Here is a 20,675-nt window from a genome sequence, read left to right on the forward strand (position 1 = left end):
GAAGAATTGGGCTTTGCCCCACCTGTAATTTTAACTACAAATGGCCGTGTACTGCCTGTTCCAGGATATGGCAACCATGCCTTTCTTTCAAAAGTTGTTTATAACCATCTTGCAACCCTACCTTTGTTTCCAAACCATTGTTCTGAGCACCTGTTATTACGATTACCTTATGAGTACCTTACAATCACGTCCTTTGTTCAAGGAGATTGTTATGATTAACTTGTTATATTATACTTATATATGTTATGCTCCTGTAACCCCTCCTATTTCCCCCCACTTGGAAACCCCTACCCCTGAACTATAAACACCTTGATTTTTTCACATCCAATGCTGACCTCTTGGACCCCACTTTAGGGGGAGGCAGACTGTGTACAGGAATTTAAAAACTTGTTTTCATTAATTACTTGCTTTATTTAATTTGGCCATGATGATTTGGGTCAGTGGTCTTTCTCCTCCCATCTGAGGAATTAATAGTTCCTTTACCTGTACCTCCTCAGGAAGTCTGGAGAAAGTAGTCATTTCAAGTTGTGAGAGAGAAGACAAAAATACTGTACTAATGACAGTAAAATGTATATTCTGCTGCTGTTGACTGTAGTGTTCTTTTTTTTTTCTCTGTGTAGCCCTGGCTGTCCTGGAACTCACTCTGTAGACCAGGCTAGCCTCGAACTCTCGAACTCAGAAATCCGCCTGCCTCTGCCTCCCAAGTGCTGGGATTAAAGGCGCGCGCCACCACCGCTCGGCTTAAAATGCATTTTTAAATCTTCCTCTTCCTCTTCTTCCTCTTCCTCCTTCTTGTTTGTCTTTTGAGACAAGGTTTTTCTGTAGTAACTGTCCTGGATCTCCTAGAACTCATTGTAGACCATGCTGGCCTCGAACTCACAGAGATCTTCCAGCCTTTGCCTCCCAAGTGCTGGGATCAAAGACATATGCAACCACTGCCCATCTGAAATGTAGTTTTAAATTTTTAAATTACACTTATTTATTGTGTGTGCGATCGCATGTGCGTGTGCATGCCATGACACACATGGAGGTGAGGGAAAATTGGAGAAATCGTTTTTGTGGGCTAGGACAGGGAAGTTGGCTCAGATATTTTGGTCATCCTGATAAGCCCTTAGAAGGAAGGAAGGAAGGAAGGAAGGAAGGAAGGAAGGAAGGAAGGAAGGAAGGAAGAAAGAAAGAAAGAAAGAAAGAAAGAAAGAAAGAAAGAAGTCGGTTCTCTCGTTCCATCCTGTGGGACTCACGGACTGAACTCAGTTCTTCAGGCTTGAGGGCAATTGCCATTACCTGCTGGGCCTCGCAAATATAAGGTTTTCTCGCTTCTCTCTATTTTCCTTTCCTCTTTATTTCAGCTATGCTTCCTAAGTACTCTGCTCCAGGTTCTCCTTTAATTATTAGGATTTACTGTGGTAAGTGGTAGCATCTACCACTGATGGCATTTTCCACTGTTCTGGTCTTGCTGCCAGATCGTGAGAAAACTAAACTGCGTTTTGAGAATCTGCTTTTGGCTCCTTTTGCCTGGCGAGGTCGGCTGTGCGATTGGGCGTCCTGGGAGCCACGTGATCTAAACGGATGATGGCGGGCGCTGGGGAAGAGGTGCGAGTGCTCTTCGGAGCTGCCATCCGCACTGCGCTGGAGGCTTGGCCAGCTTTACAGGTAAGTGAGGTCTTGGCGGGGGTCACGATTAGGGCTGGGACAAAATAGAAACTGGCCAGGCGAGGTGCCAGAGCCATGGCTGCGCCGCACAAGCGGCAGACTCCCAGGCCAGGGCAGGCCACGCCATTCTGGTTTCCATGTTGTCATGGTTGGCTTGGGCCTGTGTTCACAGATCGCTGTGGAGAATGGCTTCGGGGGCGTGCACACCCAGGAAAAGGCCGAGTGGCTGGGGGGTGCAGTGGAGGATTACTTCATCGCCAATGGTGAGTGTGAGATGTTGCTGTCTGTCCGTCGCAGTGTGGAGTGGCGGAGCCTCGAGCCAGAGCCCGCGTTTGATGAATGAATCGTGACTTTGGGAATCACAATTGTGTTTTTAGAGTGCTTTGGAGGCAATGACACTCAATAATGCTGTTATTGAGAACACATTTTACCTTCCAGAGAGTCAATTTTCCTAGTTTCTAAAATGGTTATGGAAAGATCCGACGATTCAAGCCATATCTTGTAACTTAAAATTGCTGGATGGAGGGGGGCGGGGCAGGACAGCTTTGTGGACAAAGGCAGACAAGCATAATGATCCTAATTGGGTAGCTGGGACCACATGGAAGGAGAGAACTGACTCACTTAAGGTGTCCTCTGACTCTCCCTACACAAGTAAGTATAATTTTAAAATTGTTGGTGGAGGAATGTAGCCCAGTGGTAGAGCACTTTCCTAGTCTGCTCATGTCCCTGGGTTCCAACCCTGACTCCACCAAAACTAAAAGCAGTACCTTTGATAAAATATTTTTTTTTCCTGAGGCAAAAGGACCTCAAGTTCAAAACTAGCCTGAACAATTTCACCACGACCTTGTCTCATAATAAATATATATATATAAAGACTTGGAGATAATAGCTCAATGGAAGTGCTTTCGAGGCTCTACACCACCCACACTACCACAAATGAATAAATGAATGAAAGAAGCAAATATTATAGTGTTATTAAATTCATATCCAAGGCCTAGCATATGGGGCATATTTGTAATTCTAGCACCAAGGAGACTGAGACAGGGGAATTGCTCTGAGTTCCAAGCTCCGTACCCAAAAATTGTCCTTATGATAAAAAAAAGGGGCTGGAGAGATGTTCAACTATTAAAAGTGCTTCCTGCTCTTCCAGAGGACCTGAGTTGGATTCCCAGCATGCATGTCTGGCAGCTCACAACCACCTGTAACTCCAGCTCCAGAGGATCCAAAGTGTTCCTCATCTGCACACATGTGCATATACATGTAATTAACAAATAAGTAAATTAGGGCTGGAATGACGCCTCAGCAGTTAAGAACATTTGTTCTTGCAGAGGACCTGGGTTTGGTTCCCAGTGCCCACATGGTGTCTCATAGCTATCTATGACTCCAGTTCCAGGGAATCTGATAGCATCTTCTGCCCTCTGTGGTCTTCAGGCACACACATAGTGCACAGACATCCATGCAAGCAAAAACATACACATGAAATAAATATAACAAAAATCCTCTTCCAAGTGTGTCATAAGAATTAAGCACTTTCCACACTTTTAGTATTAAATTTTCAAATTTTGAAAGTCTTAGTTTGTAAAGAGGACCAGCCTCTTCTTTCTTTTTTTTTTTTTAAAGATTTATTTATTTCATGTATATGGGTATACTGTCACTGTCTTCAGACAACTCAGAAGAGGTATCCCATTACAGATGATTGTGAGCCATTATGTGGTTGCTGGAAATTGAACTCAGTCAGTACTCTTAGCCTCTGATCCATCTCTCCAGCCCATCTTAGCATGCCTTAATTGTGACCAGCCACATTCTAAGTGCTTGTGCTCAGTAACCACATGTAGCTACTTCTATAGCAAACTTGTACACCTACATTTTGTCTTTGTGGGATATAAGAGAACAAGAGGACTTAGTAGAAGTATATCCTAGTTTTGAGGATTAGTATTAGGCAGAGTCACAGCTCAACATTTACAATTTAATGAGTGATTTCAGGTAAGTAAATGAATAGCTCTAATATTGGGTAGGATGTGTTATGATAAAGAGGCGCTCAGAATTCTTCAGTTATCTGAGCCTGAGGAGAAGCCTTTTTGGTTTGGTTTGTATTTTTTTCCCTTTTGAGACAGGATTTCTCTGCGTAGCCCTGACTATTCTAGAACTCTTCTCTCTCTTGACTAGGCTGGCCTTACACTCAGAGATCTACCTGTGTCTGCCTCCCAAGTGCTGGAATTAAAGGTGTGCATGCCACCACTGGCCAGTAAGAAGCCTTCTTACAAGTGGTGATTGGGGTGAGGCTTAAGGAGTGGAAAGGGAGAACTAGGTAGAGATGATAAAGCACACACTCAAGGAGTTGAGGAGATAAGTGCATTATAGTAAGGGGATGGAATAGTAGAGAATGGGGTGGGTGTGTGTGAGAGAGATGTGCGCACACATGTAGAGACACCCTAACTGTAAAGGGTAAGAGGTAAAAGGCCTTCTGTGACTTTGCTTATAGAGATACAAGGCCAGTGTCTGTAAAATTCAAGCTATAAAAGACTTGTCTCATTAGATGTTCAATAAAGAAAAAAGTTTCTCTAGTCAAATTACATAAGCTTTTTTCCTCTAGCTGCTGTTTTATTCTTAGTAGTAGTAGAAGAAGAAGAGGAGGAGGAGGAGGAGATAGTAGTAATTGGAGACACTATTTCCTTCTATAGCCCAGGGTGCCATGGAATTTATGTTCCTTACCCCTCATTTTCCTGAGTGCAGGGTTACAGGTGTGTGCCATCCATCCTGACTCTGTTTTCTTTCTTTCTTTTTGGTTTTTCGAGACAGGGTTTCTCTGTGTAGCCCTGGCTGTCCTGGAACTCACTCTGTAGACCAAGCTGACCTCGAACTCAGAAATCCACCTGCCTCTGCCTCTCAAGTGCTGGGATTAAAGGCGTGTGCCACCACTGCTTGGCCCTGACTCTGTTTTCCATTAGCTTTTCATGACGATCCTCCCGTAAAACTCAGCAAAATTGAGCTGGGAATCTAGTGCAGTTGGTACAGTACTTATCTAACGTAAGAGGCCCTGGGTTCAACCCCTAGAGCCACATTAACCAGGCATGGTGATTCATGCCTGTAATCTTAGCACTAGGGAGGTAAAGGCAGGAGGATCATCAATCACTAGGAGGAATTCCAGGCTAACCCTGTACTATACAGTGAGTTTGATGCTAGTCTGGGCTATATACTTGTTATAAAAACAAAACAACCCTTGAAATGCAGCAAAATATTTCCCAAAGGCAAATTTCACAATAGGTGATAAAATTCATGGGCAGATTCTAAGGTAAGTAATAGGATGGTGTTTGCTAGCTAGAAAATTCAAAAAGTAGTTGGTGTAGAAAATAAGGTCTAATGTAGGACAATGGCAATGGTCAGGGAAAAGAGAGTATTTGTTCATAGAAGGGGTTTGGAAAAGAGATTTATGATGAGTGGCAGCCTGCCATTGGATAGAGGAAACTTGGAGGATGAGATGCGGCTTTGGAAGGCAGGATAATAAACCTGGCTTTGGATATGGGGACTTGAAGCACCTTGTCTAACATCTGGACCATAATTAACCTGAGTGGCAGACAAATTTTGAGGCTGTAAGATTTGAACAGCAGGTAAAAGTAGAAGAGTGGAAGAGTTATGTCTGGGAGAAGGCATATAGGGAAAAGAAAGCTCATCTTTCATTTAGGAAAGACAGACCATGGGCCCATAAGATAACTGAGCTCCAAAGTCTGAAGGCAGTATTGAGGTTATGATTTCACTTTTGAAAGTAGTGCATCCAGTTGAGGGTGTAGCTCAGTGGTTGTTTGCCCAGCATGTGCTTGACCCCGGGGTTGATCCCTGGCACTAAAAAGCAATGAAGTCTCATGTCCATTTCTTCTTACCCATTGCCCTTGAGTCTCTGGACTCCTGTATTAGTGGAACCACAGTTGTGAAGGGTCTCCATATTTCAATACTTCAGCTGTAAAGTGGTGCAAATTAATAATAGGGATCTCATCTCCCTCGTGCCACGTATGTTAAACGAGTCCTCCCAACAGACCCCACCCCGGAGGCTCTGAGAGGAGCAGCTTGCTCAAGGTTGCCTCGACCTGAGGCCAGTTAGAATACCACATGTAGCAGGCAGGTATTGAATGGTCAGGGCTGGTGAAGTTGGCCTTTGGCTAAAGGGTTCTGTCCTTTCCTATTTAGGTGACTTGGAGCTGGAAGAGATAGAAGATTTCCTAGGGGAGCTACTGACCACTGAGTTTGATACAGTTGTGGAAGATGGGAGTCTGCCGCAGGTGAGCTTATGGAGACCACTGCCAGCCCCCTGCCTGCTCTTTCTCCTGTCTGTTCAGGACAAGGTTATTGTGGTCATTCTTTTCTTGAGGTGTAGACAACATTCCCTATTGCATTTTCAAACATTACCTTTATTTCCCTCTTTAGATCATTCTCAACGAGGTATTTTCCCCATAGCCCACCAGATGAGTTGGATCAAAATCCAATCCTATTCTGATCAACACTGCTCACCCTAGTGAGATCATTTTTCATTTTACATCTTCAGTCCCTTTCTTTTTGGGGGACAGTGTTTTACTCTCTAGCATGGGTAGCCTGAAATGTACTGTGTAGCCCAGGCAACCTCAAATTCATAGCATCAGTGTGCCTCAGCCTCCCAAGTACTGGGATTGCAGCTGTGTACCACTTAGTCAATTCTAGTACCTTCTTTTCCAGGAGGCCCTCATTCAAGGCTTCACACCCTCACTCAAGCCCTTGAATTGTGGTTGCTTCATTGAACTTTGTTGTTAGTTTTTTTTCTTGAGACAGGGTCTTATTATGTCCCAGAACTTGCCATGTAGACCAGGCTAGCCTTCATCTCAGAGATCTGCTTGCCTCTGCCTACTGAGTGCTGGGATTAAAGATGCATCAGCACTCCCAGCTGTTGTTTTAGTGACAGTTTGTTACTGAGGCCAAGCTGACCTCAAACACAAAATTCTCCTGCCTATGAGGTGTCATATTTATCTGCATCCATACTGTGCCCCGCTGCTTGGATGAACTTCTTAGGGAGAAAAGAGTTCTGTGAATTCCAACCCACTCCCCTTACTCTGCTGTAAACAGGCTGGTTTTATGGTATTGTCTGAAAAAATCTAAGCTGGTTGGATATTTCCTTGGTAGGTGAGCCAGCAGCTACAGACCATGTTCCACCACTTCCAGAAGGGTGATGGGGCCGCTCTTCAGGAGATGACTTCTCACATCAACCAAAAAATGTGCAAAGTCACAGCTACTCCAGTTAAGACAGCCAAAGAAACTGATGTGGCTGAAGATGATGTGGACAGCGTGGAAGAAATGGAGGTAAAAGAGGTGCCTGTACTGGTGGTGGCGGTGGGGTGTCCCCAAATGTTTTTAATTTTCTGGAAGAGTGGCTAGATTCACAGGGTTGTAGATGGTGGTGGTATTTTCAAGGATAGCTCACATAGTCATGGAAAACTTGGGAGTAGAGCCTGGGTAATGTACTTAGTGATTTCTCTTGTATTTTCCTTCCAGGTGACAGCTACTAATGATGGGGCCACAACGGATGAGGTCTGCCCCCAGCCTCAACCCTCTGGTCCAGACCCCCAGACTATTAAGGAAGAGGATATAGTTGAAGATGGTTGGACCATTGTCCGGAGAAAGAAATGAGCAGGGCAGTACATGTTTTGGGCCCTTGTTTGTTACGTGTTATGAGAGACTTATAGGAGCTGTTTTGTGGAGGGGGGGCTATACACTTCTGTTCTGGAAACTATCCCTTCTTTGTTCCCCTGCCCTTCCCTTCAGGGGAAGTAAAGCCCTAGAGTCCTTGGTTGTGGGGTTGATGACCTTCAACCTATTCCAGCCCCTTGAATCTTAAAGGTACCATATGAGAGATGAGACAGGTTTCCCAGCATAGTGCAATGGATGTGAAGATGGGTGGTAACTGTGGATGTGGAAAGTAGGCAGGTACATTTGTTGAAAGGACTGGAATTCCACATTTGTTCAAAGGACTGGTAGGCTGGCTGGATTGGCAATTGTGAGATAAACATACAGTTGGAAGAGAGATGTAGTCATCTCTACCTTCCCCAATGTCCCCACCCTGACCTCCCACAGAGCAACCCTCACCCTGCCCAGGATTTGCATACTCCTGGGAATGTTCCCCACTTGAATACCCTTGAGAGTTTGAAGGATTTGACTAAAAGTGGTGAACTTGGGAAAGATGGGCTGTTTTAAGTCCAGGGATGAGGCTTAAGACCTTAATAACATAACACTTTCTCGTTTAATCCATGATTTAGTCTTGGAATCAGCTTTCTGAGAGCTGAGCTTCAAAATTCGTTAAGAGTAGTTTCTGCATCCTCCCATCTCCCTTAGTAGCCTGGGACTTTGGACAAACGGACGGACCATAGCAGTGCTCTGAAAGTTACTGTACGCCTGAAATAAACTGTATTTTTCTTTAAAAAACAGTATCCATTGTCCTCCCCCCTCCCCCATTCCCGTCCTGCCCAGTGGCCCTGCCATGGATCTGGACGATAAAATACTGGATTGCTTTGGGGCTAGGTAGAAGCTATAAGCCATGGGAAAGGCAAGAAGGGTCTAGTCACCACCCCAAGTCATACATGTGAAGACACTGGCTGAAGAGGAAAGGGGGGTTGGGGTCCCAGGGTCAGTAGCAGAACTGGCACTTGGATCCAGGTCTCCTGCCTCTGGTACTTTTGTGGGTAATCAGGTGGATGTAGGATTTGTAGGGTACTGGAAGGAAACAGACTAATTCAAGTGAGTCTAGCAATTAGCTCCTGCCCTCCCTGGGGACAGGGATTTAAAAAATGTAGGAATAGTTTTTTTTAAAAAGCCCACATTTTGTGAAAAGATGAATTAAAAAACCCAAGACCCAGCATTCGGGATTGAAAGTGCCCTTGATGGGAATTCAAGTATTGACTGCATTGGGAGTGGGCTGGAGCCCCCAATTGGACATGGGCAGCTGGAGTGTGGGGCAGGAACTCCCAGTTACCCCCAAACCCTCTAGGTCTTGTCTCGGGTCTGGGAGGCTTCAGGAGGTTCAGCAGTGGCTCCTGAGGCTGCCACTGGTGTCTCCTCCATCTCCTTGTCCTCAGACAGTGTGGGCCCTGGGCAGAATGTGTCCCCACGGCCCGCCCTGCCGAGCACAGCCATCCAGCGCCGCTGGAGTTCTTCTGTCTCTGGGCTGAAGTACCAGCTTAGGTGGCTTTGTGTGATCTTGAAGACATGCCTTCTGTCTGGCCGCTCCCCTGCCTCAGGAGGCCCCACCTCAAAGCCAATGAGGGGCAGGCTGCGCTGGGCTTTCACATCCTGGAGAGGGGGGGTGACAGAGAGCTAGTGTCATCTAGGGGCTAGACAGTATCCTCTGTCCAGTCAAACAACTTTGTTCTGTTCTGCATTTCCCTCTGCTGAAGAACACTGCCTTCACTGTTATGAACAGGAAGATGTCTGAACTGGGACTAGAAGGCAGGCTGGTTTACATGGCTATCTCCTCCCATGGCCAAATCAACTGCTAGTCTTTACTATTATAGATTCAGTCCTTTGGCTAGTTCCTCTGTCTGCCTTTTCTGTTCTACTTAATGTCAGACCTAGAGGTGCCTGTCTCTACTCCTGTTTTCTCCAGAAAGCCAGACTTCCCACCTCACCCTCATTTTCCCCATACCTTGGCCTCTAAACTCTTCTACCTACCTACTCTGTCACACAAGGATAGGAGTTTTACTTTTCCCCTTTGCTAGGCTCACCCTGTCCTTGAAGGACAAGGCATACAGAAAAGTGGCATCCCAGCTTTATCAGATGGCTGGAAAAACCTGAAGGAGTGGGATACATACCTGAGGGGCTCCATAGATGTACAGCACCAAGGGTTCATTCTCAGGAACCACAAACCATGCCTTGTGCCATCCTTTCCCACCCTTCTCCATGTAGTGCAGGAAGCTGCAGATGACACTGTTCTCAGCAGCCACAGAGGCCTGTTTCTGTAATCAGAGACACAGGACAGGGTACATCAATGTTGATGGAAGTTTTTGCTCTTGGCTTAAATAGCCCCACAGTGTATGGACTATGTCTCAGACAAGGGTAGCCAAACTATGAAATTCACAGCTGAAATGATTTAGCCTTTGTCACTGAGATAAGCAAAGTGAGGTTTGGCTGCTAACAACTAGTATAAGGGCTGTACAGATCTCAGTGGGGACAGTGAAATGCTGGCCAGACACTCTTCAGGCTTAGGGACACTCACAGCTAACCCTTTTTTCATCTTTCATTATATATTCATTGCCTGCTCTGAGAAAGTCCTTCTAATGTTGTGATTAATGGGATGAGTGGGTGGTTAACACCATCTGTCTCAGAATCCTAACAATAGATGAAAGTGCAGGATTTGTGAAAAAAGCACAGAGGGTGTTTATGAGATTGAAATTAGCATAAGCAAGGCATTTAAAATAGTTCTGGTACAGAGTAAGCTCCCTTACATTTGGGATACTTTGGTTTTATTTAAAATAACAATCACCCCAAATATGTATATATTTGTGGTCCTAAACGATAGTGTTTTTCTGGTTGTGCAACTTAGTTAAATACCCTCTCTGGGCTTAGTTTCCTCATATGTAAACTAAGGATAAGGGTATGGGTTGTTAAGAGTTAAGTGTATAAAGTATAAAGTTCTTTAATAAAGATTACCCTTTTAACCCTTCCAAACTCATTGTCTCAAGTCTGGATCACCTGATTAATGTGTGCTTACCCTGGGTCAGTAACTAGGGCACTTTGGGGCCTGTGGTTAGGAACCTAGCTCTTACCTCTAGGATGGACCTCCTGCGCTGGGGTGTATGCTGGCTACAGGCTGGACTGCTCCCAGGTGTTCCATGCAAGGCCACATAGCAATCAGTGCACACACGGTTGGAACGATTGTTGTCATAGATGAGTCGGGCTCGGAACTCAGAGCATTTCCCACAAACCACCTGGGGCAGCAAGTGGGCATGAACAGCTTGATTGCCTTTGCCTTTTCTCTTCAGTGTATCAATTACCACAGCCAACTTGCAGCCTCCTCCTTGGAGGGTACCCCATCAGAAGTGGGCTTTTAGGATATCAGCCTGTCCCCACCTTAGCTCTGCCCCTGCCTCCCAACACTCACATGCCCACAGGCCTTGCAGTGGTGCCTGCGTTTGGTGATGGAATTGAAGGGCTCCTGGCAGCGCATGCACATGGTGACTTCCTTTTCCCGGATAGGCGTAGGTGCCCTCTTCCCAAGATCAACGTTCTAGGGGGAGGGTAATGGCCCAGGTCAGAGACAGTTCCTCAACCCAGTCCAGCCAGCCCACCTTGTCCTGGCTCTGAGACTTAAAGCATCATGAGGTTGGGGAGTGCATATACAAGTCTGGCTCTGCCCCACCATACTATTATTGGAGGTAAGTCACTTCACTTTCTGGGGTGCAATCTGCAGCCCTACTAGCAGAAGACGGCTTCTGAGGGCCTGCCTGCACTGTCTCTCTAGTCCCTATTTTCTGGGAAAAGGAAAAGATCATCTCAAGAAAAAGGTGGGAACATGGAGCTTCAAGGGGATCCCAATACTGGAGAAGAGTAGGACTCTTACTGGAGAGTTAGGGGGAGTATCTTCATCATCTCTGTTTGTTGAGTTCAACAGTTTGAAAGTCTCCAGGGTCTGTTCATGCTTCAGGAGGGTGGAGTTGATAGCCTGGTGAAGAGGTGTGAGAAATGAGAGGTCAGATCACTCCACGACAACCTATCTCCGCCCTCACCACACCTTCCTATGCCTTAACCTGGACTTCTAGGCCCAGCTCTGTCCCTGCCACACATGATTGAGAAAATCCCTCCCTAAATTCAGGTCCATGACTGGTAATTATCAAATGTGGGAAGGGGAGTGGAGGCTGGAAAACCTCAGAAGGCCTTCCTGGCTGCTGGCTGGGTGCAAGCTTTTACAAAGCTTGGTTCAAAGGAGCTGACTTCCTAAATGTTTTATCTGACCTCAGGACTTGGCTTGCTTATCGGTAAGAGGGTGATAATAGCATCTGTGGAAGGCTGGTGTCCAGGCCTGTTCTGTTTATTTTTAACTATTATCAGCCCCTAAGAGACTTGTTAATACCCTTCTAGACCCCTACCACAAAGCCTTGGGTGTTACCTGGACCCAGTCTTTCTTCTCTTCCTCAGTCCTTGCAGGGGAGAAAAGAATGGCATTGAGTTAGACAGGTCAATAAAAAGCAATCTGAATGGTATTTTAAGAGTTACAGGACCTAGGCATCAGTACACATGTTCACTTTATGTAGCCTTAAACAAGTCATATAACCTGTGTTTATTCAACAATGTCTTCCAATCAAGGAGCTCATGGTACACTATAGGAGACTGACAGGGACAATACAAGGGGAAATCAGTGCTGACTCTAGAGGAAAATGAAGACTAAGGAGTCCAGAGAAGGGGACCAACCTCAGCCTATGTTTGAGTGGGGCTTTTAAGAAAGGTTTCCAAAGGGAGGTACTAGGTCTCAGAGGGATAAAGACGAAGCATATGTAAGAGTATGGAGCATATATGAAACTATATCCGAAAACTATATCCGACCGCTAACATGTCAACTTTGCAAAAGGAGCCAGTGTTTTTTTATTTTTATTTCATGAAGCTGGGTGCTTATCTGTGTTCTGAGCATCACTAAGAGGATTATGTAGCCTGCTCAGCATGATGTCTGCTACAATTTGTACTCCAACGTCCTTTTGCTCTTCTCTGCTGCTTCTAGAGAACCCTTCTAGAACCCTTGTGTTCTCCAAGGCCTTTGCCCTAGTGCAAACTTGTCAACCAGCCCTAGGAATAAGACCCCTTACTTTGCCATCTCCCATCTGGACTCTTATTTCCCTTCCACGTCTAACTGTATCGTTAGGACCACCGTGTGAAAAAAGTAAGGATGTGAAACAAGTTATGATGTTCAGTCACTATTTAGGGATGTAGGGATACAAGTTAGTGGCTGAGCGCTTACCTGGCATGCAAGGTCCTTCTCCAGCATTTGCAACATACATGCACATGTACTAATGAATGCTTATTTGAATGTTCATTGTTTTTTTGTTTTTTGTTTTTGTTTTTTCGAGACAGGGTTTCTCTGTGTAGCTCGGGATGTCCTCGAACTCAGAAATCCACCTGTCTCTGCCTCCCAAGTGCTGGGATTAAAGGTGTGTGCCGCCGCCACCAGGCTTGAATGTTCATTGTAATCAAATGTTTGTCAAAGCTCATCTGTGGTATTTTTTTTTTCCGAGACAGGGTTTCTCTGTGTAGCCCTGGCTGTCCTGGAACTCACTCTGTAGACCAGGCTGGCCTTGAACTCAGAAATCCACCTGCCTCTGCCTCCCAAGTGCTGGGATTAAAGGCATGCACCACCACCGCCCAGCCATCTGTGGGTATTCTTAAGACCTATGCATTTCACTATGCAGAATCTGCCAAGAAAAGGGTGTGGAAGTGATACTGAAACAAGTACTAAACTATAGTTAATGATTTCCTACTAATGCCCGATTCTAGAGGAGGGATATGTATGGCAAGGCTTTACTTATTTTGAAATGTATTTAAAAGTCACTGAAGGGAGCTGGAGAGACAGCTCAGCAGTTAAGAGCACTGACTGCTTTTCCAGAAGTCCCAAGTTCAATTCCCAGCAACACATGGTGGGTCACAACTAGATGTACTGGGATCCAATGCTCTCCTCTGGTGTGTCTAAAGACAGCTACAGTGTACTCACATACAGAGAATAAATAAATTTAAAAGTCATTGAAAGGGCTCAGTGGTAAAGGGCAGGTAATATTGCAGAGTTCAGTTCCTAACACCCACACTAAGTTCATATTTGTTACTCAAGAGAGTAAGTCAGGAGGACCATCTGAACTTAGGAGTTCCAAGGATGGCCTGGGGGAAAATGTTCCAAACCAAACCAAAAAATGTCAATAGCTGTCTTGTGCATTGAAGAAGAGAAGTTCTGTCAATGGGACCCAGGTCCTTAAGCATGCTAGGTGAGTTCTCTGCTTCTATCTGTAGTTATTGGCTCTTAAATCAATGGCTCTAAGTCCTGGTGTACATCAATTCACCTGAGGAGCTTTGTTGAGAATACTCGCAGACCAATTAAATTGGAATCTTTGGGGATGGAGACCAGGTATCAGTATTTTTAAAGTTCTCAGCTGATTCTATAAATTGCCAAGATAAGAACTAGCTAAGCTATATTTAAGATTATGGGTGCTTTCAAGGCCGGCCTGGTCTACAGAGTGAGTTCCAGGACAGCCAGAGATACACAGAGAAACCCTGTCTTGAAAAACCAAAAAGATCATGGGTGCTTATCATACTTTTTGGGTTTTTATTTCTGTTTTTTTGTATATTTAAAATTAATCCATTCCTCTTGGATTTTTTTGTTTGTTTTTGTTTTTTTAAACAAAGTCTCATATTCTATCTCAGTCTTGCCTTGAATTTTCTGGCAATCTCCCTGCCCCAGCCTTTCAAATGGTGGGATTACAGGCAGAAACCACCACAACAGAAATTTTTCATTAAAGTTTTTTAAGAGGCTAGAGAGCTAGCTCAGCAGTTAAGACCACTTGATATTCTTCTAGAGGACCCTGAATCAATTCCCTGCACCCAACTTCACAACCAACTCTAGTTCCATGGTATCTAACACCATCTTCTGGCCTCTTCAGGCACCTTGTCTGTACATATTACCAGACATACATGCAAGCAAGATACTTATAAACATTTAAAAATTTTAATAAATAAACAATTAATTTAAAAAACAACTAGTGGAGTTGGGTGTGGTGGTATGTGCCTTTAATCCCAGCACTCTGGAGGCAAAGGCAAGTGGATCTCTGTGAATCTGAGGCTAGCCTGTTCTGCATAAGCAAGTTCTAGGCCTGCCAGGGCTGCATAGTAAGACCCTGACTCAAGAAAAAAATGTAATTGGCTGGAGATGGCTCATGTAGGGGACTCAAGTTCAGTTGTCACAACCCATGTCCCGGAGTTGACAACTGCCTATAATTCTAGCTTTGATGGACCTGTTGTTTCTTACACACTCCAAAGCCACCTATACTCATATGCACATACCCCTGCACAGACACATGCATACACATAATTTTAAAATAATCAAAATAAACCTTTTAAAAAAGTGAACGCTATGGGCTGGAGAAATGGCTCGGCAGTTAGGAACATTTACTGCTCTTACAGAGGTCTTGAGTTCAGTTTCTAGCAACCACATGGTAGCTCACAACCAAGACAACTATTGTGTACTCAACATATATAAAATAAAAATTTAATAAAAAAATGAACAGTAGGGAGACTAAGCCAAGAGGATTATTTTAAGTTCACGGCCAACCTGAGCTAATTACAGACAATTACTATGATTACAAAGTCATTTCTCCATGCTATCCTATTGAGACTAGGAGGAAATAAAACACTGCTTGGAGGGCCCCTCTGTAACCAGCATTCTTCTGATGCACCCTAACTCTAGGCGGATACCATGTCTTTGTGGCTTATCTCCCCCCAGATGGTCCTGTTTTCTGTTTTGTGGGGCCTATTGATCCTTCCTGCTTCTTGTACCACTGCAGGCCTCAGGGAGGTGCTCTTGTCTCCCAGAACTTCAAGGCCCAACCACTAGGCTTGTTTTTTGTTTGTTTGTTTGTTGTTTTGTTTTTTGAGGCAGTATTTCTCTATGTAGCTTTAGCTATCCTGGAACTCACTCTGTAGACCAGGCTGGCTTCAAACTCAGAGAGATCCTCCTGCTTCTGCCTCCCAAGTGCTGGGAATTAAAGGCATGTGCCACCACTGCCTGGCCCAAGGTTGCTTAACTCTTTTCCCCTTTGCCTCCATGCAATCCTCATTGGTCACCTCTCACTTCCAAGTAGCTTATCAGAAAAGGCCATGTGCTGATGTGCACTCACTTTGCAGCCCTGATGAGGACCTTGTTAGATACTTTTACCTGGACTCTCAGAAAGTAGTATGGACAATGGTATGGACCCATGTGCCAAGGTGACCAGGCCTAAGCTCCAATTTCAGCTCTGATCCTGCTAGCTGGATCTAGGAAAGGTAACTCAATTTCTTCAGCTTTTAAATGGATTGATGGTACCCATGTGTGGTGATAGCTATTTGTGATGTTATTCATGATAAAGTTAAGTAACCCACTCTTCCCTGCATTCTGAAGTTTGTTCAGTGATAGCTATTTGTGATGGTATTCATGATAAAGTTAAGTAACCCACTCTTCCCTGCATTCTGAAGTTTGTTCATTCTCCAAAATGCTTTCCTGACCGACATACCACCTTTTCCCACACCATGTATATACACGTGTTGTCTTCAGAATCACCCCTACACACACACACACACACACACACTCATAGCTGAGGAGCAAGGCCCTATCTTTTGTAGAAAGGTATTCATTCTTTCTCTGGAAAGATCTCTAGGCCTGGAAAGCCTCAGCATATCTGAAGTAAAGAGTTGGGAGGAAAGGACAGGTACCTGGCCTGGAGTTCGAGAGAGCGCTGCTTTCCTGACACCAGGAACGTCCGAGGCATGTTGAGGTTGGAGCTCTCCTTTAGCTAAAAGGAAGAGGGAAGGGTCATGGTGAGGCCTACAGAGCTCCACAGGGCCCTGCACATATGCACACATACACTGGAGTCAAAGTAGACACCTTCCTCCCAATACCAATGCCCCACCCCACATTTCCAATTTTCTCGATGCTCACCTCCATGCCGTCTACATCAATGCGTGCCCGCACGCTAAACTTCTGGCCAAGGAGCCGCAGCCTGGGCACGCAGTAAAGGAGGCGGTCGTTGAACTAGGAAGAAGATTTGAGATGCATGTACAGGGGCTTAGTGTGGATGGTGAGTCTCCTCACCCTCATACTACAGCTAAGGATGTAAGGCAATAAATGGAGGAAAGATACATCAAATTGCCGGGGGGCAGTGGTGGCACAAAACTTTAGTCCTAGCACTTGGGAGGCAGAGGCAGGCAGATTTCTGAGTTTGAGGCCAGCCTGGTCTACAGAGTGAGTTCCAAGACAGCTACTATTCAGAGAAACTCTGCCTCATACACACACACACACACACACACACACACACACACACACACACACACACACACACAAAGCTATTTCAAACTGGATACAACAATGATGAGAAAAGAGCAAGGAAATGTCATGGGAGTCACTTCCTAGTTGGCAACCTTGGCCAACTCATATCTAAATTGTAGTTGCCTGGAGGAAAGGACAGCTGGTAAGAGCTCTGTTCTTGAATGACTACCAGGTTATGTATGTACTGAGGGCATGCCCACCCACACGCCCACACCTGGCACTTACTAATATGAGGTATCGATCTTGAGTGGTCCCATTCTTTGCTGACAGCTTCAGGATATGACCTTCTTTTATGAGCTCTTTGGTGGGGCTGACAATGTCCTCCTCACCCCCTAGCAGCTCATAGACCTTCAGCAGCTTGTGCATTCGTTCCTGGCAGGGAGTAAAAGGGAAAGCTTGGGGTGGGCAACACCTCCCCTTAAATGTCCTCAAGTCATAAGTCTCCCTCTGCCCCCACCAGTCCCAGGACAGAGCTACCACAAAGGGATGGCCCAGGAAGTACAGGGCTTGAAGAGCCACTTACCATTTTACGGATAGCAGCATTAGAGTGTTCTGCTGCTGTGGCTATCAGCTCCAAAGACTCTATGGCACAGAGAAGTAAGATCAGATGGGAGGTGAACAGAGAGGAAGCTCTGCAGGACATCTCTACTCCGTGAATATTTCCTCCTGGCCTAACTACACTCTCTGACTCTCAGCAAATGCCAGCTTCAAAGGATGTTCATGACCATTGTTTCAAATCAGAAACTGCCCAGATTAACAACACAGTAGCAGAAATATGGGCTAGCTGGAAGACAATCAAATGTAAGCCTGGTAAAATGATTATGACCATTAATTGGCAGGACATGGCCATGTTTGGACAGTTGTTTCTGGCTAGTGGAACTATGGATAAGTTCTTGGGTTTATTTGTTGTTTGTTTTGATTTGATTTTGAGACAGAATCTTTCGATATTCCCCTGGGTGATCTCAAAATCCTGGGCTCAAACCAAATCAAAAGAACAGCAGCAGCAACAACAAAAGATTAAAAGTGAAGAGGGCTGGGGATGCTCAGTTGGTGGAGTGTCCGTCTAGCATGTGTAAGGCCCTGGGGTCCATCCCTGGCACCACAGAAACTGGGTGTGGTGATGAGTGCCTATAACCCCAGCACTCAGAAGGTAGATGGTAGGATCAGAAATTCAAGGTCATCCTTAGATACACAGCCAGCTTGAGGTCAGCCTATGATAGGTAAGACCCTATCTCAAATGCACGCAGTGTGTGCGCGCGCATGCACTTGTGCACGCGCAGGCACACACACACACACGAAGATAAAGACGATGATAAAGATAAGGCAGTCTCACCTGCAGTAGCAAAACGAAGAGTTGGGGGAATGTGGCTTGGTGGTAGAGCATTTGCCTTGTATGTTAGAGGCCCTGCATCCAATTTGAGTTCACCAGGAAAGGAAGAAGGGCAGGAAGAAGGGAGAGACTCTATTGTTTGTCTTCCTAGTTCTGACTATAGGCACAGGTTCTATGCATAAATATACTTTCATTGCAGTGTTTTTTTTTTATAATACTGTCAAACCTAAAACAAAAATGGTCAGCCATAGGAGCTCAGTTATAGAATTTATAGCACACTCATATAATAGAAAATCAATCTCTAACAATGATACTTATGTAGGGTTTTTGATAATATGGGAAATGTTCAGAGTGTCTTAGGAAAAGGATACAAATTTGAATATATACACTGACCTAATTCTTGCTAACATACACATCTTTAAAAAAAAGTATGCTCAAACAGTTATCATGGGGCTCAAGTCACAAGTGGTTTCTTACTCCCTCCCCTCCCCAGACACTTCTGTCTTCTTTTCTGTCATCCCCATACTTCCTATGGTGACCATGTATCATAATTGGAAAAAAATGAAACAAGTCTCCATAAACCTCCACAGGTTTAACCATCTCTGCCTCTGCCTCTGCCTCCAGTCTGGCTGCAGCTTCATGGTTCCCATTCTACACAGTAGATTCCCTCCTCAGAATTTACGCCTGTACTGGAGAAGCATGTGTACACATGGATGGCAAAGCAAGCCCCATTTCCTAAGACAAACACATTCTGGTACTAAAGATCCCATGGCCACTGCTCCAGCTCAGGTCTCCATATGCCTTTCAGGTGCTGGGCCTTTCTCCAACTCCCCTTCAACCCTGGCAGGCAGAAGGAGCTTTCTGGCACACAGCTTACTGTTTCCCCTCCGCTTAAATCTGTCAATGTTTCACTCTGCCAGCACAGCAAAGACCCAGCTCTTTTGTCTAGCATTCAAAGCTCTTGGTGACTGGCTTCAATTGACCGCTGTGCCTTTCTCCATATGCACCTCCCTAAACATGCCCTGTCTTGCTTCATTTGGCCAACTGCCATCCAGTCTTCTGGATTCAGCTTACCATGTCTAGCAGCCTTCCCTAAGCTCCAAGGATGAGTTTGGACACTGTCCTTGCTCCTTCTGCCTTACTAGTCATACTGCATGCTCATCACTCACTGTATCTGAGTCCCTTAGTACACAAGTCTGAGGAAGGGGCTCAGTTCCCACTACCTTCCTTGGGGATCCCCAACAGATGCTTAGTATAAGTCAGCTCCTCTAATAAACAGAACCTTAGGAGACAAGTTTATCAAAGTAGAAAGCTAAGACTTGCCAAGTGGTGGCAGCACATGTCTTTAATCCCAGCATTCAGGAGGCAGAGACAGGAAGATCTCTATGAGTTCAAGGCCAGCCTGCTCTACAGAGCTAGTTTAGGACAGCCAGGGATATAGAGAGAAATCCTGTCTTGAAAAACCAAAAAACCAAACCAAAGAGGTGGTTATTTACCTGGAAGGTGGCAATGCTTTTTCTCCTACAGATGCCACACCTTTCACACACCAGTAGAGTCCAAAGGGACAAGATTGGCAAGTTGGGGGCACATAAACTTAGGCCTGCATACATGGTTGGGCTCAGACTGGAAGCTGGGCTTGCTGTCAGGACCTGTCTAGTTATGTGCCATGCAGGAAACAGATTGACATTTCTGGGAATCCTAGGCTCTGTTTGGGAGTTTGTTTTGGGGATGTTAGCCTAAAGTTAGACCCTTTAGTAGGGCCTAGCCTGGGCTTGACAATCTGAGGTCTCAGTCTAGAGTTCAGTCTTGGGCTAAGCAATACGAAAAAGGCAGTTTGGGACCTGAGTCCAGGCTCTGGAGCTTAGTCTGAGAGCAAAAAGTAGGTGAGTCAGTCAGCAGAACCAGAAAGATGATTCAGTGTGGGGCTCAGCCGAAGGATTTTACTTTGAGTCATAAAATATAGGGAGCTGAGCACAGGAGCTTAAGCTGGGGAGTTCAGTGGGCATATCTTAGCTGGCTCTCATTCAGAGGTCCTCAGTCAAAGACTGAGGTAGGAAACCATCCTATGAAGTCTATTTGTGTGGGTGGGGGTGTTTCCCTTTGGAGTCAATATAGGGAATGCTGAGATCTGTTGTAGAGACTGAGATATGGTTGAGGCTAGTACAAAACAGGAAACTGAAGTTAATAAACTCAGCCTGGTGGCTAACTCAGTATGGATGGCATTAGCTAGAACATTAGTCATCAAAAATAGCTAATGTTTATTGAGTCTTTGCCATGTGCCAGGTACTCTGCTAAAAGTTTTAACTGGATTATCTCATTTAATCTCAAAGCAATTCTATGAAGTAGACAACGTTATCATTCCTAGTAAACTTATAAGAAAACCGAGCCTGGAGTTGGGCAGCTTTCTGGTTTTGTGGTTTCATGGTTTTATGTTTTCATGGTTTTATGTTGTATTGTTTGAGGTTTTTTGGGGTTTTTAATTTTTCTTATTTTGTGGTTTCCAACACAGGGTTTTTCTATGTAGCCCTGGCTATCCTAGAACTCACTATGTAAATCAGGTTAGCCTCCAACTCTGAGATCCACCTTCATCTTCTTCCCAAGTGCTGGGATCAAAGGTGTGTGTCACCATGT

At 45.1% G+C, this 20,675-nt stretch overlaps 2 protein-coding genes across 2 annotated transcripts in view; one reads left to right on the forward strand and one right to left on the reverse strand.

The window, feature by feature from the left end:
- Positions 1 to 1,549: 1,549 nt before the first annotated feature.
- Positions 1,550 to 10,332, forward strand: Tsr2 (TSR2 ribosome maturation factor). The gene is made up of 5 exons (XM_028772650.1): positions 1,550 to 1,653; positions 1,826 to 1,916; positions 5,836 to 5,927; positions 6,799 to 6,975; positions 7,168 to 10,332. Exons 1-5 carry the CDS (start codon positions 1,570 to 1,572, stop codon positions 7,300 to 7,302), a joined length of 579 nt encoding a protein of 192 aa, XP_028628483.1. The 5' UTR covers positions 1,550 to 1,569; the 3' UTR covers positions 7,303 to 10,332.
- The window catches only part of Fgd1 (FYVE, RhoGEF and PH domain containing 1), a 40,002-nt gene continuing 27,220 nt past the window's right edge, over positions 7,894 to 20,675 (reverse strand). Inside the window, exons 9-18 of the mRNA XM_028772651.1 lie at positions 17,238 to 17,296; positions 16,940 to 17,086; positions 16,328 to 16,420; positions 16,102 to 16,181; positions 11,771 to 11,801; positions 11,225 to 11,326; positions 10,766 to 10,891; positions 10,431 to 10,592; positions 9,477 to 9,620; positions 7,894 to 8,958 (exon numbers count right to left, since the gene is read on the reverse strand). Coding sequence (XP_028628484.1) covers positions 8,653 to 8,958; positions 9,477 to 9,620; positions 10,431 to 10,592; positions 10,766 to 10,891; positions 11,225 to 11,326; positions 11,771 to 11,801; positions 16,102 to 16,181; positions 16,328 to 16,420; positions 16,940 to 17,086; positions 17,238 to 17,296 — 1,250 coding nt within the window. The 3' untranslated portion in view covers positions 7,894 to 8,652. The remainder of the gene's footprint in view (positions 8,959 to 9,476; positions 9,621 to 10,430; positions 10,593 to 10,765; positions 10,892 to 11,224; positions 11,327 to 11,770; positions 11,802 to 16,101; positions 16,182 to 16,327; positions 16,421 to 16,939; positions 17,087 to 17,237; positions 17,297 to 20,675) is intronic.

This window comes from Grammomys surdaster, unplaced genomic scaffold, assembly GCF_004785775.1.
Source record: "Grammomys surdaster isolate TR1022 unplaced genomic scaffold, NIH_TR_1.0 216, whole genome shotgun sequence".
Lineage (NCBI taxonomy): Eukaryota > Metazoa > Chordata > Mammalia > Rodentia > Muridae > Grammomys > Grammomys surdaster.

Bases quoted from the DNA above. Each gene is read 5' to 3' on its own strand.
- Tsr2 (XM_028772650.1), top strand. From the start codon at position 1,570: ATGATGGCGGGCGCTGGGGAAGAGGTGCGAGTGCTCTTCGGAGCTGCC. The intron at 1,654-1,825 runs GTAAGTGAGGTC...CTGTGTTCACAG, and splicing joins AGGCTTGGCCAGCTTTACAG to ATCGCTGTGGAGAATGGCTT. The intron at 1,917-5,835 runs GTGAGTGTGAGA...TTTCCTATTTAG, and splicing joins GGATTACTTCATCGCCAATG to GTGACTTGGAGCTGGAAGAG.